Genomic DNA, 25576 nt, shown 5'->3' with positions numbered 1-25576 from the left:
CTTTTCAGGAGACCTCGAAGAGGCAGCAGAAAGCAATGTGGATTTAGGAGCAATAAGAATTTAAGGGCAGTGTGGATTTAAGAGCAGTGTTTTCCATGCCTGCATTTACAGTGAATAATGCAGCTCTGTGCCAGAGAGAAGTAACTGCAAAGTGGTCAGAAGTGACATTCAACATGACAAATGTAAAACTGATTTAAAAAATAATTTCACTTAGCTGGCTTATTTAAAAGTATTATGGTATAGCACTTCACATTACACAGATAACACAAATTATACCACCACCCCCACATCCTATAACCTTTGTTATGGGAAAACAATCTTAGTTTATCCTAACTCAAGACTTTCAGGAACCCCTACCAACCTGACATTTCTTAATCTGAGCTTGATTTCCAGGATCATGAATTCGATTTCTCAATGCTTTACAATCTTCAGTATTCTGAGGCAAAATAGCAGCCTGTCATTCCATCCTCATTTCCATGTCTTTAATTTTTCTTGCAGCCTCCTGTAATCTTGAACCAAAGCTTTTATACTTCTTATCCACTGCAACCTCTGTAGCCTGGATGGCGTTCAAATTTTTACTAAAAATTAAACACAAACAATACATTAAAACAACGTTAAGGGTCTGACTCGTGCTCACAGAAGGCAGGAAACTCAAAATTAAAGCTTCTCACTGCATCTGTACCCTTCCCCCTGTGGCTGCTGGCTTCCCAGCACGCCTGCTGTGCTGCCACTGGCCAGGGACACTGCAGGGACAGCAGTGGAGCATTGACACACACTGCACTTGCTCAGGACAGCAGGTGTGCTGCACATACCCCTGCCTGCAATGGGGGGCACCACTGCCATGGCCACGGCCTTGCCTGGCTGGGCAGGGATCCAGGGACAGTGTGGGACCTCCAAAATCCCCCTGCCAAGCACTCCGTGGGTACCAGAGATGGAGTGAGAAGCCTTAACTCTGAACTTGATGGATTAGCTGGGTGTAAGTCAGGCCCTTAAGGTTATCTAAATGTATTAAAGAACAAACCTAACACTCTCCCAACAGCTCTAGTCCAGCTGTTAGTCTGGGGTTTCTGCCCTGCCCCCATGTGGAACAAATCTGGTGGGGAAGCTCTTACCCAGCACCAGCTACTGTGCCAGTGGCTGCTGGGTTTTCTCTAAATGAATTCCAGGTATAAGGTGCAGAGACAGCCAGAGCAGCTGCCCTCAGGCAGCAGCTATTCACATGTGGCTCACAGCACAGTGCCTCTGCACAGCTGCAGCCTGGAAAAAACCCATCAAAACCTTACTCTAGTCCAGCTCTTATGGAAATAAACTCGGGAATTGAAAAACCAGTTTTCAGCTGCAGAACCTGAGAGGAGGCCAGCCTTGAGCACAACTGACTGTGGGTCCCAGAAACAAGGGCATTAACGAGCTCACCACGCAGCTCTGCAACAAACAGGAGGGGAAGGGCTGTGAATTATTTCCCCTCCACACACACCTCTGAGAGCAGGGGCACTCCAAGGTGATCAGCCCAACCTCAGCACAAGATGTATTTCCTTCCAAGCAGGGCAGTGTCCTCCTCCCTGCAAACCCACCCAGCATCTCCTGCTCCTCAAACATTGCTTGTGCTACCAAACAAGGGCAAGAAGCCAATGCCACTGGCACACTCAGGACTGCAGGGCGAGAAAGCTCTCCCTGACTGAATCCAGGCTGTTAAAATGTGTTTCAAACTTTTCATAAAGACAGCCTTTTATGGGACAAACTGACAGTAACTGAAGCAATCACTTTGCCCAAATACCAGAGATCTCAAAGTAGGCTGCCATGGTCTACTGACATCAGAAAATGTACTACAATGCAAACCTATCAAAATTAATAACAATGTCATTTTCACATTTTTCTACTGCTGATTAACTTGACATCATTAGGGTGAGGAGTGTCTCACATGAGGCACACATGTTAAAAGTAAAGGACACTGTCAGATTTGTAGGCCCAAAACTTGACCTACCTTTCATTTCTTTAAATCTGTTTGCAAAGTCCATGTAATTCTTTAAATGTGTTTTTCTTTTTTCAAAACAAATGCTTCAACTCTTTTTTCTGAAAAATACATCAATGCCAAAAAGCACAACACTTATCAATAACCCTATAATCATAAACCAACAAGAACATGAAATGGAGGAGAGCAGCCTGGCAAGAGAGCTTTCCTGTCACTGGGGATTCTTACAAGTGCAAAGATTAAATAAGGAAGAAAAATCCCTTGACAATATCCTCCTTTTCAAAGAATTTGTGGTAAAAAACTTCCTTTATACATTGTAAAACATCAAAGTGATTTACTTTTTTTACAAAATGCAAACTACTGAAAAACCTCATCAATATTTACAGAAACAAGACCTGAAAATGACAGGTTGGACATTCAACTAATTTATAGTCTTGCACATGTATAATGAGACTAACCCCTTTGGCATTTACCTTTATTTTATATTCTTACCTAGGTGTAAATTCAGTGAGAGCTGTCACTTATTTACCATAAACCCTCACAAAAATTTGCATTATTTTCAAAAATAAATGCTAATATTAATTCAAGGAAAGAATGAATTGTCAAAACAAACAAAAAATATCCTCCTCATAACATGAACACAGAAGCTGTTATGAATTACATTTGCCAATATGCACCATTAAAATTCCCAGAAACCCCATACTTAAAAACCATATTTTAAGGTTTCTGACCTATCATGCATTTTTACATCTTGGACTGTTTTGGCAGGCTCATTGTTTTGTGCACCATGAACTCAAGTTCAAGATATTGAGATTCAAGGTATAGCAAAACTCTAAGAGCAGTCAATTAGGAGTTTAAAATACAACTCGGGTACAAGGATCAGAGAAAAGGATGCAAGAAAAAAAAAAAGAACATTTATCATCCTTCAGTATTGTGATATTCAGCATATTTAGATGCTGAATATGCAACACAAAAATTTCATGATTCCACCAGAATCTGAGCCAACACTTTTTGCTGCTGCCTTCAAGATGAGCAGGATGCAATTTCCTATGATTTGGGATGCAGGATTGGAGGGAGGCACAGGGGAGAATACTTTAAAATAAAGAACACAACAAGGGACAAAACAGTGACAGCCACCCTCAGAAGACTGAATTATGCAGCAGAATAAATTTAATTTCTTTCTTTTCTCCTCTCATGTAATACTTCTAAGTGTATTTCTTAAGAATTTAGGAACCTGCAAGGCATATTAAAATGGAGAGGAACAATCCCAAACTGCTTTTGAAAGTACAAGATGGACTTCACAGCGCACACGCAAGAGCCAGGTGAGCAGAAGCTGCACTGACAGCTGGTGTGCAGCCCCTGGGGTTCATGCTGAGCACACTGGCACTACTGGAAGCACACAGTGGAGGAATTCTGCTGCTATCTATGCTTTTTATTGACCTGAACAAGTCATCTTCCTTCTTTTCTTTTCAATTTGCAGAGACCAAGAAAAACCCGAGTGGTTTCCTGTGCTGTGCTGAGGCAGTGATGAGCGGAGCAGCCACACCCAGCTGCACCCTCCCGTTAACTGCGAGGGTGAAAAGCACCCAGAGCTGGGCAGACACTGCCAGCGCCCTCCTGCCACCGAATGTCACCAACACCAGCACTGCAACCACAGCCCGGCCCACAGCCCGCCGTGGGTGCATCTCTGCACGTTTCACTCCAGTACTTCACTGCCTGGGCACCAGGCAATCACCCCAGCACACAGGATGTGAGACAGTTCTCTTGCTTGATTTGCCCTTTTGGTACAATCAAAACTAAACAGCCAATGACTTCTGTTCAGAATATTCTGCATTTCCCTGCTGCTATAGAACCCGAATGATGATTCCTCACTCCTGTTCCATACCCACACTGCAGGTAAACTCGCCATTCTCAGGGTATTATTCTGACAGTCATGAGGACATGGGGTTTAGCTGTGGTTTTTGATAGTGATCCCTAACCAGTGGTTTGTTTTTGGTTTTTTTTTTTTTTTATCTAGTAATTTTGCTCTTATTTATCTAATATCTGTCAGTGTGCACACAAAATCCTAAGTGCCTGTCAGGGTACAAAAAACCAAACATCCCACAAGGCACATCTTGAAAGCCTTTGATCAGAAATAATGTTCTGTTAAGGAGAAACAAAATAATCTGGCAACATTTTATATTACACATGTACTTCAAACATCAGTGTGAAGACTGGAAGTATTTCACATCTGTCAAAAAATTACTCAAATTACATATTTGGAGTATGCTGTAAAGATATGCCTAATCTTAACTAATACTTTTCAAAATAAGACTGAAAACAGTATGAATCACACCTATTTAATGTAAAATAAACAAGCACTATGTACTATGGTAAAATGTTTTAATTTCCCACCATCATTTAAAAAGCAAAACAAATGACAATATTCAGTAACAACTATATCAAGTACCAAACACAGAAAGTCTAAGTATCTGCAATAAAACACACATAAAAAGCAGCGTTGCAGCAGTGCTGTTTTCAAGTAACAGATACATGAAAGCAAACTCCAGAGAAAGGCAAAACATCATCAAGGACTGAGCTCTCCTTGGATGTGCAACATCTCAGTGCCTGTGCACAGTGAGTGTTTATCTGTTTCAAATATTTCCAGCTTTATTAAGTACTAAGTGAAAGAAGGGGGAGGATAAATAAATTGGCAACAGTGGAGCTGTGCTAGTTGAGTTCACTCACATCAATGTCAGCTTGTGAGAAACGCTGGCTCAGGCTGCCAGCTCCTGTTGGCTATCCCACAGGTTTTACAGTGCACACACACTGTGGCAAAAGCCACAACAAACTGCTTGGTCACTTACAGGAATCACTGCAGCGAACCTGGGGATGGCACCTGCACATTCAGACCCAACAAAGTGGAGAATTGTAACTCTCAGCAGCCACATCTGCCCACGGCCATGGCCATCAGTCTCCAGTTGTGGATGGGGCTGAAGGCACGAGCGGAGCCTGCACTGCAGACACCCCCACACAGCCCCACATGCTGGGTGTGTGTCAGAACACACCTCCCCTAACCCTTCCCCTTCCCCAGCACAGTGACCGTGGGGCTGCCTGATTGTGGCAGCTGGAGGCTAACCCACCCTAACAAGCTCCCAAAGCCTGCTTTAAAACACAACTGGGCTTACATTTCAGATCATAAATTTTATTGGTGGGTGGGTGTGACTTAAAAAAAAAAAAAAAGGCAGAAAATTCCTGCTGGCAGAAACTGGAAAAACAATCTGTTTCAACAATTGCACTAGGAGCAGGATGATTAACTCCCTGAGCCTTTCCAGTAACAATACAGACCATGCCAAGACTTACTGAAACACTTTCCACGGAAGAAGTGGTCCTGGAGATTTTCAGAGCAGTCCTGAGGATAAATAACCCCAGACCAGGCTGGCAGGGAGGGTTGTGCTGCACTGGAGTGCATCAGTGGCCCTTATCCTCACTCCTCTGCCATGTGCTCAATAGATAGCATGCAACCATGCCTTTCCATTTTAAATCAAGTTATCAGAACTAGCATCTGGGCTAGTTTTGATAAAAGTTCAACAGCCACACAGTGTTAATTTAAAATGTAATTCCCTCAAGGAACGAGTCTTGATGTGCCCATGACATATGCATTTGAACTATGAAGGAAAAAAGAAGAGAATGATTGTTTTTCCTCTCACCCAATAATGTTACTCTTCTAGCAAGTTATTTTATTCCAGCAGGTTTGGGTTTTTGTTTGTTTTGCTTTACACCACTGCCTGAGCTGGAAATATTCTTTGAGAGAAAACACCACTTTTTAGCTTTGTCATTACAACTGCTTTCAGAGTATTAATTTCACATTATGTTTTAAAGACACTGCCAAGAATTTATTACAACATAAAATTTCTGAATGTAGCCTGTATTAATGGCCATGCTCTCTGTGCTTTTCTCATATTTTAGATGCTGTACAGGAGTCTGTCTCTGAGAAAGAAACCAAATAATCCAAGTGGAGCCAACATCAAAGGCTTCCTTTATTCTGATCCCAAACACCAAAAGCAATTTCTCCAACAGCACAACTGTACTTTGACCCAAGAACGTTAAACTATTACCTCAGACACTCCTTATTTTCCTTATCAAAAAGTCTGAAGATAAGCAAGTGTGGGGCCTTGGATAACCAAATCATTTTCACAAGGTTTATTTCTTTCTTAAGGTCAGGAGAACACGCTCAGATGACACTAAAAATAACAGTATGGAAATGTTTTACATATTGAACACTGGCCAAGTTCTTTGTAACTCCTTTACTTTTTTTTTTTTTTATTTTGGGAAAGCATCAAACGTGATACATTATCCTCTCAGCTGAACATCATGATGCTGTGTGTCAGCAATCTTTACAGCGAAACAACAACCACAACAACAAAAAATACTGTGACTTGTTTAGGGATGGGGAGAAGGGAGGAAAGCTGGAAACTTTAAGGCAGACAGGTAAAAACTTTAAAAAACAAAAATACATATATATATACACACAAATACATAGTCCAGACTGCTAAAATGAGCACATTTAAAACAGGACAATTCAACACAGTAGTAAGGATTCTGGTAAATAGGGATAATAAAATCCCTCCAGTTACACTCCATTATGTTCTTCTGAAAACCAAAGCAACTCTGACAAACACTGAACCTTTGCAAAGGGCTCCTTAAAGCTTTTTTCTCTCCCTTTCTGGTTCCTCCCACAGCCCCTGACCTCTGCTGTTCTCTGCCAATATTATGAAAATGGCTGATGATGATTACAAACTAGAGAACAGTGCAGCAGTAAAACTGAGAAAATTTGGACTATAGTGAAATCAAAATCGTGCACCTCCCATCCAGGGTCCTCTGCGGCTTAAATAATCAAAGTTAAATAAATAGCTTTTTCTGAAAAGATACTCATTTTGAAGGTAAGCAAACAGGATGTATAAAAAATGACAAGCTCACTGAGAACCAGCCAGTAACAACAGTCCAAGTGCCAAATAAAACAGGCAGTTTAAGGCAAAAGCCGGGTTTATGTTATCATGTTACATTTAATCATAATATAACCAAAGCAATGATGTAAGAGAGCTGTTCTACCGAGCTGTTCTTTAAGTACAAATCTGAGTTTCAATTACAAAGGCTCTGGTCTCAACATCACAGTTAAAGCTGCACAGAAAAACAGTTCAAATTGGGAGCTATTTCCATGACTTGATGAGAGAAGCAAAATATTTCTTCCCACACATACCACATACTGAAGGGCTTTAGGGAAGGTTTTTGAACATTTAAAGATCTTTCTGATGGTGAAAAGTCAGAAGTGGTTAAAAATGACCTATATTTGCATTTTTTTTACTAGGGCTTATAGTTTCTTTTAGTCTCTGCAGTTTAACCATTTTCAACTTGAAAAGGGTCCACTCACATGCACTAAAATGCTTTGCAGATAATAATAAATTTTTCAGGGCACAAATCATGTTCTGTCTCCGTAAATTGCATAAAACATTTACCAGTGCTAAAAACCATCAGTAACAGGGGAAGGATTATAAAAGGAATTACTGAATCCATTATTAAGAGTTAGAGAATGCTAAGGCGAAAGGGCACTCATCACTCTCGACATGGATCTCTGGCCACGTTCTCTCTCTGACTCTGGATTTTTGGTGCCATCAAGCACTTGTATTTTGGAAAATGCATTCACCACCACATTTCTCTGTCAATACAGCGAACATGACAGTTGATAGTTTGATTCTAGCCTGTGTGGTTTAGCACAAAACAAACTCGCTGCAGCTCGTGTGGCCGCCAATGTGCAGGCAGAGACATTTCCAAAACGTGCCCACGGCACATCTGTGCGTCACACAAATGCCACCTCCCCCTCGCCCAGACTTCTGCAGGGACACACTCGGTGAGAAACAGACAATTATAAAAAATGGACCTCTTCTGAAACAAAATACAGACTGACAACAGTTGGAGAAGCAATTAAATTGGTCTGGGTTCCATTCGATCGGATGTAGACAAAAAATCCCAAAATAAGAAAGCTTACTCTGATTTTTCTAGGTTTTTGAAACCAGAAACAGGAGGGATGGCAGTAGCAGGATAAACAGCAGCATGCTGAAAGGCTGCAGGAACGCTATTTCTGCAAGCCAACAGGAAACACATTACTTTGAATTTTATCAAAGATAATCATCACTGAGTTCATGCAAAGTAAACAGGAAACTCATTTGGTTGCTCAGAAAGTGGACAAGGCATAGGGAAAGATGCTGGAAAACGAGTTTAACTGCTGCCTACTGACTGTGATTTCTGAAAAACTGGGAGAAAATGACAGCTGAGAGCTTACTCAGTGCAATACAACAGCGATCAGATAACTCCCAGAAACCAAGAAACCATTATGACTATTTTCCAGAACATCACAGAAGAACACGAAGCTTGAATCCTTGAACTTGGGATTGATGCAGAGTAACAGGTATTCATAACACGTTATTTTCCCTATTTTCTGGATATAAAGCAAACCAAATTTGTGCAGCTAAATCACTGCAAAAGTAAAAAACCAGCAGTTACTACTTCTGCTCCCTAACTTTGGTTACAGCCATGCTCCTTTTGCTTAGCAGGTATTTTGACAGCACAACAATTATTTCAGAACAAACTGTAGCTTTTAAAACATTTTCATCAATCTTTTAATTCATTCTGTTCCTCTGGGTTGGGACTGTCAACTCAGTTACAAAAGGAAGATGAAAAACAAGTGCTGAGAATAACAAATGAAATGTGAAAAATAACTCTTTGTGATGAAAATTGTACATCCATGAGTAGCCCAGGTGAGAGCCATTTATTTCATCTGCACTATAAACCAGATTAAAGGAAGGTACACTCAACCAGTGATCAAACAGGTGCTGGTCAATGAAGTTAATGCTTTAAGAAGAAACTCCACCTGTGCTCTTTGTTTTTTGAATAATGAATTAGCCTTACTTCCTCATGAAGGCTACACCATCACAATACATTGTGAAATGTGACCCTCAGGCTGAGATAAAATTCTCAATTTAATCAGAGCTATACATCCCTTAAAGCTTATGTTAAATGGTTCCCATAAAGATAATGAAACTTTTATGTTAAAAATATTTAAAGGACAATATAACTAGTAGCTTAATTCTCTGGGAGGTCTGACAGGACCCACAGCAGAATGTGGAAGAGCTTTCCACCATATGGGTTTCAGTGAGTAGTCTACCCAGCTCTGGATAGATGAATTTGAGAAGGGACACCAGCCACACTCAACATCTGGTTAAAGAATGAAAAATGTGTAAGAGGCTGTGCTGGTTACTGCAAGTTTGGTTCCAGGGAGAATATGAAAGAAGAGTTCAATCTACGCCAGAACCATTACAATTCAGAACAGGGATGAAGCGAATGAAAATCCTTCATCTGCTGTACCCAACTCCAAGAAAACCACTGGCAAGTAACTGCAAGAACAGTTTTGGTGGAAGGGTTTGGCATGAATCTAAATCTTTCTTTTCCACCAAAGTTATCTAAAGAAAATATGAAATGCAAAAATAAGGGGATTGCACCTAGAGGGATTGGTATGCTTTGTTTTACAGTGATATTTTTTATACTGTCCAGAGGGAATGAACAATGTGGTTGCTGAGTAATGCCATGACACTTGTAAGATAGGACAAGTGGCATGAACAAAATACTTCTAACCTGCAGGTCTGTAGTGCTTCAACTAAAATTTGTTAAAAGCTGCACAGACTTATGGCTTTGAAATGGAACAGTGTGTACTTTAACTCACAGAATAAAGCAAAAGCAGTTCAGGACTACACCCAAACAGGCCAGATGAACTGACTGTTTATTAAACATGTAGAATGGAGTTATGAACAGTACCAATTGAATTGATTTGTTTTGCACACTCCCTAATAAATGGTTAGTGAAACAAAGTGTCTGAAGCCTGGAACAGGATGGAGAAGAATGAGCCAAAGTGCATGAATTCAAATCTTATTTTTATTCTGCATATCCAGTCTGTACAAAGCTCTTCAGACAAAGGTCTGGAGCTGGTAGGAATGAGATTAAATCTCATCCTAAAGAACTTGAAAGCAACTACACTGGAAACAGAAATTCTGCAACTGCTTGCAGCAGATCTGAAATTAGACAGTTACCAATAGTTAGAAGAGTACTTATTTAGACAGCTCCAAATCTCTAGAAATGTGAGCAAACACTAACAGCCTAACCACTCTCTGTGAGTATGTGTGACAGACCTGGTTTTTCTCCAAGCAGCAGCTGCTGCAGGACACCATCACAGCACATGAATAGTGCTGCAATAACTATAAAAGAGCCCCAGAATGTGACTTTTGCCAGTATCGAGGTATTTCAGGAACTTCAAACTCCACTGACTAAAATCACAAAATATTAATGAAATTATTCCCTTACTTTTGTCAGTCCTGATCAAAGCAAATTGCTTAACTTTTTTCCTAGTGAAATGCAGTGAACTCTTAAAGCAAACAGGAAACTCTGCCAATAATAATAAAAAAATAAAGAGCAATGTCAATAAATACATTAACGAAATGAAAATTAGGTGGTGTCATTTTGTCTTATTAAGTGTTGGGTACTTTCTGAGCTTAAACTAAGTTTGGGTGTTAGTCTTTGTCTCACTGATTCTGCCAAGTTTGACGTATAAAAACCCTTAGATGAAGTACAGTCTTTCTAACACAGTGCACATGATGCAGTATTTTTTTTTCTTCCTTTAAGAGCACATTTTTCCCTGTAAGACAGAAGGCAAGATAATTTACATTGCATTGGAAAGCATGCATGTATTAATGATGGGGAATGATGAGGAACATAAATAGTTTCCATTTTCACATTCAAAAACAAGTACCTGCAAATTAATGCTAAAAGCAACTGGCCTATAAAGGAGCCCTGTTTCCATGCCAACTGATAACAGAAAGACATATAATTCAACAAAAAAATGAATAACCTACAAAACAAGAAAATAAAGAGCAAGGAGAAGTGCTGGAAATCAAGATTCTGACCATACCCAACTATTTGACAAGAATAGCAAAGAACACAACAATTAAATTGCAATTTAAGACATGAATGGTGTGCAGCTAATGGCACTTCATCATTACAATACTTGTAAAAGCTGTCAGTCTCTAGTGAAGAAAAACAGGATCCAGAACACTTCTATTAAGAAGGAGGGAACATTTGTACAATTCTTATGAAAGCACCAAGCTCCTTTCAGCGCCCATCTTTCATTAGGATTTTATTTTTTGTCCTTGAGGCCTCGCTTTGCACCTCAGTGCCAGACCTGGGGTCCTGCAATCAGCCAGCAGAGCTGCTGCTACCTGAGGGTTCATTGCAAAATGGTGAGAAATGAGCAGATATGGATCTGCACACACCAGCTCACATGGCCATGTGCGTGTGTTTATCTGATGTAATTACATTTTTCCATGTGTATGAGCAAAATTCAGCTTCACAGCTGATAAAACTGCGCTGCCACCAACAGTATTACAGCAAACAAGAAGTTCATAAAGTTCATCAATAAAATCATGGGATATACAGTCCACACATGCCAATTTCTACTTAAAATTTAAGCAAGGAAACTTAGAAATACTGAATTGACAAAAATGCTGCTGATCTAAATATAACCAGCTCCAAGATACTGACATTTACATTCAATAAAACCAGCAGTTTGAGTATATGTTCTTTAAACCTCAAGAAATAAATAACCCCAACTAAAAGGTCCATAAACCCTGTGTTCTAAATGAATACAAACTGAAGGCAGGACAATAAATTGCTGTTTCTAAGTACATCTTTATTTTATCAGGCAACAGTGCTTTTCTTCCTATTTAGCACTTAAAAACATATTAAAAGTCATTAGAGGTTTAAAACAGATAAAAATTATGGTTGCAGAACTGGAAGTTGGAAAAACCACCACTAATGCATTTCAGTCCATTTGAATTTTACTGTTTTGTCGCCTTCTGCATAAGTAGAGAATAGAAAATTACAAGTGCTTGTATCCACCCAACTGACTTCATATTTCTGCGAACACAGGGGTTGTTACATGACAATGGGCCTAAACACTGCATGGAAAAATGCAAGTTCACAGAAAATGAACTTTAGTTTCATTTACGAGCCTCAGTCTGCATAGGGACTTCAATGACATCAGTGGATGAAAGAAAATAATTATACAGCCACGTTCCAGCCTATCCAGATAGCATGAAAGATTAAGGGTTTCACAGACTTTCTTCTTCTGTCTGTTCAGAATTTACTAAGAACTGAATTTTTAGATGTGTGTTGCTTGCTGCCCTTTTAAACAGGCATTGATTTTTCTAGGAAAAGCTTTGCCCTTTAAGGGCAATAAGTATATCTATTCTAGTAGAAAAGATCTAAGTTGAAAAGTTTTTAAGTCACCAAGATTTTTTTTAATAAAACCCATGCTCCCATCACAGCTCAGAAAACTACACAGCAAGCATTCGGCATCCCTGAAATTTTTTAGGTCTCACTAAATTTCTCCAAACTTTCCCTAAGGCTGGCCATAGCCCACTGACTGCATTTCTGCTGCTCTTGTACAAGCTGAAAAATGACAATTCAGCTGTGTGGAGGGGCCAGGATTTCTGCACCTTGCTTCATGTATAAACATGTATAACGCCTAAAACTACTGCTTTTAGGCTTATATAGTAAATTCCTGTGTGGGATCCTTATAGAAAAAAATAATAAAAAGAAAAATCTACACACAGGCCCAAGACACTGACTTTCCCAAGTGATTAAACTCCACGTGTTAAGTCATGTACATCACAATTACCTTTGTGGCCTGCCAACTCTTCAGGAACTCCTGAAGTACAAAGATACGAATTCCAACAGGGACAAATGTATTTTAATAAATCCCAATCAATGTGCACTGTTACAGAAGTCACAAAACAGCAGCAGCAGCTGAAAGCGGCCTGTGCTGGGGCTGCTGACAGTACCTGCACTCCCAGCTCCACGCTGCCCTCACAATTCATTCCTGCTATGTTTTGGAAGGACTAGGAGCGACAAAGCTGAGCAAGATGAAAGGTCACTTCAGCTTCTCACACCTTCACCTCTTTTTATCTATTGTCAAAGAATCTCTTCTGTTCTACAAACACCTTTCTATTTTTTGGAGCCTTCTGAAAGTCAGTTTTATACTGATGACATCGTTTCACTAGCATGGATGAAATCATCCACAGAGTGCACGGATTTCTCACACAGCACTGCCTTGGGCGAGATCTTAAAAGGCAACAGAGCAGAAGACTCCATGTTATTTAAATATGAAGAGACGAACAATAATGAAATAAAGAAAAAAATAAATCATTTTCAACAGCAACAACTGGAAGGGCAAACAGCAACAATTTCATGTTCGGCAGCACTTCTTAGCCTTGGCCAGCACTGTCTGTTTATATAACTGAAAGAAAGAATGCTGCCCTGAACTTGCCCATTATCCCACAGAAAAGGTATTGTGGGAATGTTAGCTTTTACCTGGCTAACTTCCAGATGCTGGCAGAAAAAACACCCTTTTAAAATTTTAGTCAACTGAAAAATACTTGACATTTTTCACATTTTACAATTATTCCAAGTTATGTATAAGCTAACATAGGCCTTGAACTAAATCCATATAAAATGGTCGTAGTAAGATGATGGACTGCTGTGCAAAAGAAGGAATTGAGGGGTCTCAGAGCCAAATCAAACAGCCAGCACTGCATTACTCAAACCACAGCAGCTTTGCTGAAAGCAGGTACATTTCTAGAATAGCAGAAATGTTTGCAATGTCCATAAGAGCACTTGCCAGACAATGAGAGCAGGAACTAAAAAAAGTGCCATCCCAATTTCAGGAATGCAGCCTGATGCTGTGAAGCTGAGCTGGCAATGTGTGACCAGTAGCTGTTTGAACCCTGCATTCTGTCGTACAGGTAAAGAGAGATAAATGCACCTTGCTATGCAGCTCATATCTGCATGGGAACCACGACAGAAACTGCAACATAGAAGAATCATTTAGACTGGAAAATACCTCCAAGATCATGAAGTGCAACCTGACACATCACTGAACAATGTCCCAAGTGCCACATCTACAGGTCTGTTAAGCATCTCCAAGGACAGTGCCTCCACCACTGCCCTGGGCAGCCTGTTTAATGCTTGACAACCTTTTCTGTGAAGAAATGTTTCCCACTATCCAGTCCAAACCTTATCATTGTAGGTGTAAAGTATTAAATGGAACTGGAGAGAACCAAAGCACAGTAACTCTGGACTTGACAAGACCCCAACAAAAAATGAGCAAAAATCCCCTTTCTGTTTTAAACAGAAGGCATGTTTCTTGCTCTTTTCCATCTGGCACTTCAAGTAGCTGTCTTTACTTCACAGTCATCTTGAAGTTTTTAATAAGTGGTACAATGTGCAAATTCAAACTGAAAGAAATTATCCCTTACTTCTTCTCTTCCAAAGTTCAACTGGTGAGTAAAAATAGCTCCCAATCATGTCTCTGCTTGGCACCCCAGCAGGAGCAAGGGTACCCAGGGTACCATCCCCATGTTCCAGTGCCCACCACAGGGAGCTGCAGCCTCCTCACTCAGCACAACTCTGCTGGTTCATTTGCATGAGTGTCCTGTCAAGCTAATTGGCAAAACACAACTTCCCCATTCAAATTTACAGGAGGGGTTTTTGCTCTTTGAAGAGGAAGAGCTTTAATGGTGGAAATTACATTTTTAATTTGGAGAAAGCAGGCCCTTCAGTCACAGTGGAGTGTTTTGCACAGCACTGTGTTCAGTCAAGCCACAGGTTGTGTTTTTAATAAGTGCATTTACCTTAAGCCAGCTCACAAATGAAAGCTCACTGCCTCTCAAACTACTTCTGTGTGGTAAAACAAAACACAAAAAGATTGACCAAGCATCTCCTCAAGAGCACCATTAAGTAAAGAATCCTACTGTAATTTGGTGCCATTTCCAACAGATCCCAGAGTGCTTTCCCAGGTAAGCTCACCATTTGCATGCACAGGATGCAGGGTGGGATGGGGCACAGAAAAATGAAGTGAATTATCCCAGGTCACTTCTGAGGCTTCTCACAAATGTGACAGAACCACCATGAGCATCTGGAACATTCCACAGCAGCTTGGGACATCTGCCACCACTGCCATCTCTGCTCCCCTTTCTCTTCCAATTGCCCTGGCAATAATTAGACCACATTTGCCCTGAAAGTCAGTACCTACACTTGACTTCAGTAGTCAACTAAGATTTTTAGTAACCAGAAACTTCTTAACTTCTTTTACAACAACAAAAAAAAAAAAAAAAAAAAAAAAAAAAAAAGAAACAAACAAATAAAAATCAAAAAACAACCAAAAGCAACCCCAAACAAACAAAAACTTCAGGAAAGTGATTCAGTTCTCATGTAGGACATGAAATTCCTAACACAGGTCCTTCAGTGATGCCTTTTATAGAGGCACAAATCCCACACAAAGCAGCTGTATTTATGCTCAAGTGTGCTTCAAAACTAGAACACACATGTCTAACAATGTCATTGCAAAGTACAAAGTAATTTGGTTTTCCTGATTCCTAAATATCTCAATGCAAATGTGAAATAAGCTTAGTACACTCAGTCCCACTTTACTTACTTAAAAAAGAGTTCAAACAGGCTTGCACTGCCTTAACTAACTCGATTTAAAATCATTCTTAAGTAAATGCAAGCTGTTTCCCAGGTATTATATGGCTTATTCACTCCTTTCACTATGCACTCCTGTGATCAAACACATCTTAGTTGTAACAGGTGAGGTTATTTACTATTTATAAAAACAACCACTGTTTAATATTCTTTTTAGAATTAGTCTTCTAAAATGAGAACTAATTCTTATTAATTCTCTTTGAAACTCTGAGAGAGAAGTAGATGATTTTGACATCATTTTTTCCTGAACAAAAAAGAAAAATCCCCTTCCACCAATAAATCTTTAGGGCACTTCAATAGCTGCTGGAATTGTGTAAATACTTCAGAATATTCATCATTTCTATGAAAGAATATCCCCAGAACAGCAAAAAAACCCAAATTTAATTTTCAATTTCTTGGAAGCTTTTTTTTCTCTGACTGTGGGTATAAGATAATAGTTTCTATTTCTGTATTTGTTAACATATTTTTTAAATTTTTTTTTAAACAAAGCCACAAAGCTCAGAAAAATCACTAACAGAATCTAACAGACTTAAAAACACTTCAGATGGAAGATGGTAGCAAAGTTATGAAAATCAATGCAAAACTGCAATATTCACAGTACTTCAAGTTCTCAATTACTGGCTCCACGCAAGACAGTCTTTTGTACTTTCTTAATTCAGAGGACTAAGAAAATCAGACTCATGATTTTGGAGAGTTCCCATAATCCTGAGTCTTTCAACTGAGTGGCAGAACTCGTTCCTCAACTGCAAGTAAGGAAACAAACCAATCTCTGAACGCCACTTTGGCAGAAGTGTTATCCTGCAATAACTCAGGCTGAGTGGGCAGCATGCAGCCAGAATCCTGTCGATCTGTGAGCCTGCTCCAGCTCCCATCAATACCCACCAGCAGCTGAATAATTCCATGTCCTGCAGGATCCAAATCTGTTAAGGCAGGAAAAGTTGTGCCTGCAGCTTGCTGCTCTCCTAATTCCTACTAAAAACCTCTTCTGTGTCTTTCTCTAAGGAGATGGTTCTCACTGCTGAATACACAATGCTGGTTTTAAATTTTAGATGGCTGCAGGGTGGTCACAAGACAAATGCCAAGAATATTTGCACACCTCTCTATTTACAGTAAGAAGGAAAATCATCTGGATTCAAAACACATGAAACAAAGACATGGTAAGACAAAGCCTTGAACACAAGTCTGCCAAATACAAACAACACACACAAGCAGACCCAAAAGGCAATGTATTGTGAAACCTTTCAAAACCATACAATACTATAGCAATGAAGTAAACTTCAAACTCCCCTGCAATACTCTCATAGTCATAGCTAATTTGTGATTTCCTGTACGCTCAGTACTGACAGCACAATGGAGCCTCTATTGTGGGCCTCCTCCCACAAGCTTTTCAAAAATGCAAGACATTCTTTTTATCTAGACTGGCGTGGCTAAAATACATCGAGCTCTACACAGATAAAAGGTCGTTTTAGACGCTGCTTCTGTTCATAAAACTGCAAAATAAAAATGTGCTGCCTGGTGGTGCTGAGTTTAAAGTTCACAAAGGAGCAGTGCTGTGGTGGTTGAGCTGCTGACCACAGGTATCAGGCAGGGCAGATGAAGTTTAGCTCATCTAAAGCAGGGCACTTTAGTTTTAGGGTAACAAGAGAAGGTTCCACACTGAGAACTCTGGGAATTCAACACAATTCAAATCAGCTTGGAGAGTCTCACAGGAGCTGAAAAAAATAATGAAAATTTGACAGAATTCATGGGATAAAGAAACTGCAGTATTCACTGCAAATCTTGATTGAGAGTGAAGGTAGTAAGTGCTTTAGGTGCAAGTAACTAGTTTATGGAGGTATTAAAAATTGATATTGCATACTTTTTATCTTAAAGGATCCTGAAAGCTAACACAAGCCAACCAAAATGAACAAGACTTTCTGCTGGTAGCAGAAATGAAAGACAATAATCCTGGCACAGGACAGGCTGAGAAAAAACAACCAGCATAGACAGTATGCAGACACAGTAAGCAGACAAAGTATGCAGGAGAGAATTTGGTGGGGACACAAAATGAAACCTAAAATGCTGCACTGGCTTTGATCAGCACCTTAATGACCTTCTTAGTCAAAAAATAATGTGTTAAAATGGAATTAGCTGCCCAGTTCCAGTCAGCATGGGAACACACACACAGAATACTGAATTACTCAAGATCACTTCTCAGGAACCCTGATTATATGAATGGGAAAATCAACGACATGAGAAAGGCTGTGATACACATTAATGCTGCTCACTGAAGCACCAGACACACATTAAGATGGTTGGTAGACCACAAATGTGAAAACGCTCATTACCCGGTTGAAAATAAACAGTTTAACATATCTGGTACAACACATTAAAGTGAAAAAATATTTAAGCATCAGTTTAAGAGTTTGGAGACCGGCTTGTGGTTATCTCTGCTAAACACTTTTGTCCTGCATGACTCTGCAAAGACTGAAGCTACGCACTCAGCAAGAGACAAACTGGCTGCAACCATCTAATGAAATTTGACTCATCTGGGAATTCTGATGAACTGCTCCACACCACTGTTTCTGCTAAGCCATACATTTTCCTTGCAGGATTGAGAGCGCTGCAAATATGCAAAAAGCAACATCAATTTTGGACTGTTTGGCTTAAAATAGAAGGCTAATTCTGAGAATCCATATTCAGGTAAAAATACCACAGAAGCCGATGGAAACTTTGCAATCATAAATTAAAGGCACAGGGATCTGCATCAATGGCACAGTCATCACCGTCTGTCAGCCCCCAGCAGCACCTCTTGCTGACTGTAAGGCTGACTAAGAGCTGCCTGGGGCAGTTCTCTCTTCCTACAAACCCTCCTGCACATCAGCCCAATCCAATGGAGAGCACACACATCCTGGTACAGCTCCTTTCTGGCTCATTCTCCCAACTTCTGACTCACCCAAGTGCTATGATGACATTTTGCAGAGTGAAAAGATCTATGTGTAGCAGCAGATGATGAAAATCCCCTGCAGTGCTGCTTCTCTCCTGGCTCTTTTCTGAGCTCTGCCTGGCCAGGGCACTGTCTGAGCACGCTGCAGGACAGCCCCCGGCCATTCCCTGCCTGGCTGCAGGACAGGACAGCCCCCCGGCCATTCCCTGCCTGGCCAGGCACACGGTGGGCAGAGGAGTGCCAGAGGAGAGAACCCAGCCTGGTGGGAATGCAGCAGGGACAGAACCCAATGCAGCAGGGACAGAACCCAATGCAGCAGGGACAGAACCCAGCTGGGTGGGAATGCAGCAGGGACAGAACCCAGCTTGGAGGGAATGCAGCAGGGACAGAACCCAATGCAGCAGGGACAGAACCCAGCTGGGTGGGAATGCAGCAGGGACAGAACCCAATGCAGCAGGGACAGAACCCAATGCAGCAGGGACAGAACCCAGCTTGGTGGGAACGCAGCAGGGATAGAACCCAGCTGGGTGGGAACGCAGCAGGGATAGAACCCAGCTGGGTGGGAATGCAGCAGGGACAGAACCCAGCTCGGTGGGAATGCAGCAGGGACAGAACCCAGCTTGGTGGGAATGCAGCAGGGATAGAACCCAGCTTGGTGGGAATGCAGCAGGGACAGAACCCAATGCAGCAGGGACAGAACCCAGCTGGGTGGGAATGCAGCAGGGACAGAACCCAGCTTGGAGGGAATGCAGCAGGGATAGAACCCAGCTCGGTGGGAATGCAGCAGGGACAGAACCCAGCTTGGTGGGAATGCAGCAGGGACAGAACCCAATGCAGCAGGGACAGAACCCAGCTGGGTGGGAATGCAGCAGGGACAGAACCCAATGCAGCAGGGACAGAACCCAGCTGGGTGGGAATGCAGCAGGGACAGAACCCAGCTTGGTGGGAATGCAGCAGGGACAGAACCCAGCACGGTGGGAATGCAGCAGGGACAGAACCCAGCCTGGTGGGAATGCAGCAGGGACAGAACCCAGCTTGGAGGGAATGCAGCAGGGACAGAACCCAATGCAGCAGGGACAGAACCCAGCTGGGTGGGAATGCAGCAGGGACAGAACCCAATGCAGCAGGGACAGAACCCAACTTGGTGGGAATGCAGCAGGGACAGAACCCAGCTCGGTGGGAATGCAGCAGGGACAGAACCCAGCCTGATGGGAATGCAGCAGGGACAGAACCCAATGCAGCAGGGACAGAACCCAGCACGGTGGGAATGCAGCAGGGACAGAACCCAGCTTGGTGGGAATGCAGCAGGGACAGCCTCAGAGACTCCCACTTGCCACTCCTGCTGCCATCACATGGCAGGCACGGGCTCATTTTCCTATTGATCGTGTTTGGAGGGTGGGAGAGAAGAACAATCTGCCACATGGCAGCAGCAACAGCAGCGAGCCCAGCTCCCAGAGGCAAAACCGAAAGCAGGACAGCTCTCCTCTGCTGCCCCAAGAGCTCAGTGCTCCTAAATCACTACCTGCTGTGGTCAGACCCTGCTCTGACTGCCCAACAAGCCGTGGGTGAGGGCCTAGTCCCTTCTGCACAAGCCCAGACACATTCAGGTACATGTGCACAACCCTGGGCTGCCCACGGTGCCTTCCCCCAGTGCACACACTCCTTGTCTCAGGAGGCCCCACGTGAGCCAAGCACAGAAGGAGCCAAAGCAACGCCTGCTCTGAAAGGCAGCACAAGTTGTGCCCTTGTCATGTTCTGCACGGCAGTGTGAGAACTCATTGCTATTAGAGCTTTCAGCACATCCTGCAGGACACAACTCCCACCCCTCCCATCACAGGGTGTGCCCGTGTCCCACAGCAGAAGATGGAATCTGTCTAAAACACCGGTGCTGTTCAGGAAGACCATTAGAGCACATCCAACAATACAGAGCTGGACTGCACACAGCAATCTGGAACTCAAGTCAAGTAAGAAATGTTTCCCTGCTTCCTTCCTTTTTTTTTTTTTTTTTGTGCGAGTTGGCATCAGAGCTCCCCTAAATAGAGCAAAAGGAGAGGAGGGGTAACGTGGGGAGCTCTGGCACACAGGCAGAAAGCGTGAACAACTTGCACTGCAGACTTATGTAACTTTGCTGCTGGTGACACAGCTCGCTCAAGGGTGGTTTAGGCACGATAAGGGACATCCACTGACCTGTAAATACAACTATTAAAATATGCCTTGAAATACCTCACATAAAGCAAAATTATATAATCACATTGCCTCCTGCTTTAATACTGAAACAACAAAGGCTTCATATGCAACAGAAATGAAAGCTTTCTATTAATACCTCAACTTCAGAATCAGAGAATTAGCTGAACAATTGTCCCCAGTCCCTAGGGCCAGCTTTTTTTGCTTTCTGCATAGGATCCCTTCTGGCTGACTACCCTGGAAGGTATACTGCAAAGAAGTTCCTCTAAAAGCCCCTTGAAAAATGCAGGTATTAAAAAAAAGATGAAAATGCAAGGATAAGCAAAAGTCATCCAAAATAAATACCAGCATGAAACATGCTATTGTATTAGCTACATTTAATTCAAAGAAAAAAAAAATCAAACCATGTCAATTTTCAATTATGTTGATTAGAAACAAACTGGATAATTAGTAAATAGAATAATAATATAGGAAACATGATATGTTTGAAATGAAGTGACAAAAATATTCCAGAAGAGAGAACAAGCTAATTGATAATCTTCCTCAAAAATTAATTTCTCATTCTGCTATAGCAAACACAAACACTTTTTTGTTGCACATCAAAAAACAATTAACCTATTCATCTAAGGCACAGATGTTTTTCAGGAAAGGTTTTTTTGAGCAATTTTTTTTAATTTGGCGTTTATTTTACCTTGTGATTACTTTTTTTTAAATTATTATTTCATTACTGCTGGAGCACCCATAGGGTAAAGAGCCAGGTTAAGGCAGGCCGGCACCCCTGGGCTGTTTGCAGCAGGCAGAGCCTGAGGGCAGGGCTGGGGTGTCCAGAGCAGACCCTCCCATCCTGACACACCACAGACTGCAGCTACTGGGGGGCACAAATGAGAGGAGCCCAGGGACTGTCTCTGTTCCTCGAGGAACCAGAGAGTCTGGGTCATGTTCAAAAACAATCTGAAGTTTCTGCCCACTTCAACCACCAAACCAAAGCTGAACACCAAAGGCACCAAAACCAAGTCTAATCTGGGGACTCTCAGCACCTTTTTTGTGTCATGAATGATTTGGGATTCCTACTCCATTTCCCCTGCTCACAGCACCACCACACAAGGCCACACACCAGTTTCAGACAGCCAACACTCAGATGCTGCCAGATTCCCAAAACACTCCTGATCATGTTAATCATTTGGGGAGATGGGCTGAGGACTGCTGTGCACTGGGAAAGATCCTGTCCCAGTCACAGCTCCTAACCTGGGCTGGAAAAGATCCTGTCCCAGTCACAGCTCCTAACCTGGACTGGAAAAGATCCTGTCCTGATCACAGCTCCTAACCTGGACTGGAAAAGATCCTGTCCCAGTCACAGCTCCTAACCTAAACTGGAAAAGATCCTGTCCCAGTCACAGCTCCTAACCTAAACTGGAAAAGATCCTGTCCCAGTCACAGCTCCTAACCTGGACTGGAAAAGATCCTGTCCTGATCACAGCTCCCAACCTGGACTGGAAAAGATCCTGTCCCAGTCACAGCTCCCAACCTGGACTGGCAAAGATCCTGTCCCAGTCACAGCTCCTAACCTGGGCTGAAAAAGATCCTGTCCCAGTCACAGCTTCTAACCTGGACTGGAAAAGATCCTGTCCCAATCACAGCTCCTAACCTGGACTGGAAAAGATCCTGTCCCAACCACAGCTCCAAACCTGGACTGGCAAAGATCCTGTCCCAATCACAGCTCCTAACCTGGACTGGAAAAGATCCTGTCCTGATCACAGCTCCTAACCTGGACTGGAAAAGATCCTGTCCTGATCACAGCTCCTAACCTGGGCTGGAAAAGATCCTGTCCTGATCACAGCTCCTAACCTGGGCTGGAAAAGATCCTGTCCCAGTCACAGCTCCTAACCTGGACTGGAAAAGATCCTGTCCCAGTCACAGCTCCTAACCTGGACTGGAAAAGATCCTGTCCTGATCACAGCTCCTAACCTGGGCTGGAAAAGATCCTGTCCCAGTCACAGCCCACCACACATGGACCATGGCAAAGATCTGCCGTCCCAAACAATCATGTCTCTAACCTGGACTGGAAAAGATCCTGTCCCAGTCCACAGCTCCAACCTGGACTGGCAAAGATCCTGTCCCAGTCACAGCTCCCAACCTGGACTGGCAAAGATCCTGTCCCATCACAGCTCCCAACCTGGACTGGAAAGATCCTGTCCTGATCACAGCTTCCTAACCTGGACTGGAAAAGATCCTGTCCCAGTCACAGCTCCTAAACCTGGACTGGAAAGATCCTGTCCAGATCACAGCTCCTAACCTGGACTGGAAAAGATCCTGTCCCAAATCACAGCTCCTAACCTGGACTGGAAAAGATCCTGTCCCAGTCACAGCTCCTAACCTGGACTGGAAAGATCCTGTCCCAAGTCACAGCTCCTAACCTGGACTGGAAAGATCCTGTCCTGATCACAGCTCTAACCTGGACTGGAAAGATCCTGTCCAATCACAGCTCCTAACCTGGACTGGAAAGATCCTGTCCATCACAGCTCCTAACTGGACTGGAAAAGATCCTGTCCCATCACAGCTCCTAACCTGACTGGAAAGATCCTGTCCCAGTCACAGCTCCTAATCTGGACTGGAAAAGATCCTGTCCTGATCACAGCTCCAACTGGACTGGAAAAGATCCTGTCCCAGTCACAGCTCCTAACCTGGACTGGAAAAGATCCTGTCCCAACCACAGCTCAGAGACCCTAAACCACAACTGGAAGCGCTGCTGAGTTTCTCCAGCTCTCCCACAGGAACACTGGTGAGGGAGCAAAGGGTTACATTTCAGCAGGAAATGTTAATTTTAGATTTATCTGCAACGCATGTTTTCCTCCTGATCAATTCATAGACTAAAATGAATCATCCTCTTTGCTCTTGAGGCAACAGGGGAGAAAGAGACCCAAAACTACAGCTGGGGATTTGTTTTCCTGAGCTGTAAATCCATTGCTTCTGTCTGGAGTGAGAAAGCACGTGCAGCTGAGCAACTAAGGCTAAAGGGCTCTGTAGTACAGCTTTTATCCTCACCTTAAATTTTAGGACATGTATTAAAAGTGTAACTTCATCCCTACTCTGACACTAAATAAATACTGATGGGGGCAGGAGGTGAGGGAGCCTCAGAGGAGGCTCTGGGATGTGAAAGCCTGACACATGCTGGGGTATCACCTCATCAATGCTCCAGCTGCCTCGGGAGGCAAAGCCCTGACTGCTGCTCTCCAAGGCAGCTCTCACACACCGGCAGCCCAGCGCTCCGCATAAGCTTCAGCAAATACAGTAATTACAAATGCACGGGACATGCGTCAAAACAAAACGGCAACAAGAACTTTTAGTCCAAAACATCAGCACCGTTTCAAATTTTAATTCTCTTATGTGAAATACCGCTGTATTTCAGGTAAGAGAATTAAGGATCATGTTGCTACAAACACATTAAAATCTACGCCTTTGTACACACTCACTGCTGTTCAAGCTGCTTTCTAGTAAAATAGGCTTTTTTACTTTTTTTTTTGCATATTTACAGTATCTATGTAAAATACTCTGGGGGAATGTCAGTTTTCTCCCCAATAGGGATGGCCCAGCCTAGCCAGTGATCTGCAGTAGATGTTCCTATTTAATAACGAGGGATTGACTTTATGTTTCAAAAGGCTGGCAAGTGCACTGCTGTGTGTGCACGATAGCACTCCAGTGTGCCGCCCAATCCCAATCTCTGGGATCACACTTTGGCTAAGAGCTGCAACCCACTCGGTTTGCACTGCAAATAAAACAATGGCTCTCAGAAACTGAGAGATTGATAAATTGAAGGAGCACACATTTCTCACAAAGGGCAGACACTATTTTATCTTTATGATGCAGAAGGACGAGGCAAGAGGTAACCAAGCTGACAAGCATAAGGGCACCTGGAATTTGTTTTATCATGCTACCAGAACTCCACGGGATGACAGAGTATCACAGCATGTACAATATTTACATTTCTACACCTAGTGTACTGTGTGCTCAGAGCTGCATGCTCCAGCTACTCCTTAACTACGTATGACAACACTCTAATGCAAAATTCACAAAGGTGACTGGAGGAGTTTCATTTCAGAATAGCAGCTTCATTGACTAAACTCCTCTACTGAGCATGACTACAGCATATCTCGGGATTATTACTATTTTATCTGCCAGTTCAGTAATGGAATAACACATTCCCTGATGGAGAAACACCGAATCTCTGTTATTTGGGGGGGTATGGGGGTGTTTACAGAGGGACAGAGAACACACCCCTGACTCTGCATCAATTTACCCCCTCAATGCCATCAAACAAACACAGAGAAGCTAAATTCATGTCCCAAGTATTATTCTATATAAACAATGACAAAAATGAGGGAACAATTTAACTCCCCCACTTTCTCTCATCTGTTTATCAATTGCAGCCACCTCACAAACACCCAGTTCTTGTCCAGGCTGGAAAAGAGGCAGGTGGGGGGCAGAGAGAGGGCTGTTTGTTTCCTTGTGGTTTGAAATACTCCAATGAATTGCCAATGGGCAAAATATTCTGTCACTACCTCACTCTGGGGAGGGCTGACATAATAATAAACTGAAGAGGATGCTATCTGTCAAACATTAAGGAATTCCAATATTGAAATCCTGCTGCCTTTGGGGGTCAATAAAGAGCAACATTACAAAAGGCACTAAAGTTAGCAGTTTGGGCTGCTAATTTTACATGCCTGCTTCACCAACGCACAGCTAAAAATAGATAAAACAGATAAGAGCACAGAACAAAGAGATGCACTGGACAATTATCTTTCTGCTGGCAGTCTAATTTATACTCAGCTTTTTAACCCTTCTTTATTACAAAAGAAAGAGATTTTCAAAGTATTAAT

General features: G+C 42.4%; 1 protein-coding gene across 7 annotated transcripts in view; it reads right to left on the bottom strand.

Moving 5' to 3' along the window:
* CTBP1 (C-terminal binding protein 1) overlaps positions 1–25576 on the bottom strand; it is a 237030-nt gene that overhangs the window by 40491 nt on the left and 170963 nt on the right. For 2 of the 7 annotated variants that reach the window (XM_064711963.1, XM_064711962.1), the window contains exon 2: positions 362–578. The exons of the other annotated variants lie outside the window; for them this stretch is intronic. In XM_064711963.1, the coding sequence (XP_064568033.1) occupies positions 362–368 (7 nt within the window). In that variant the 5' untranslated portion in view covers positions 369–578. The remainder of the gene's footprint in view (positions 1–361; positions 579–25576) is intronic. 7 annotated transcript variants of the gene reach the window in all.

This window comes from Zonotrichia leucophrys, chromosome 4, assembly GCF_028769735.1.
Source record: "Zonotrichia leucophrys gambelii isolate GWCS_2022_RI chromosome 4, RI_Zleu_2.0, whole genome shotgun sequence".
Classification (NCBI taxonomy): domain Eukaryota; kingdom Metazoa; phylum Chordata; class Aves; order Passeriformes; family Passerellidae; genus Zonotrichia; species Zonotrichia leucophrys.
This window is presented reverse-complemented; position numbering and strand designations above follow the sequence as displayed.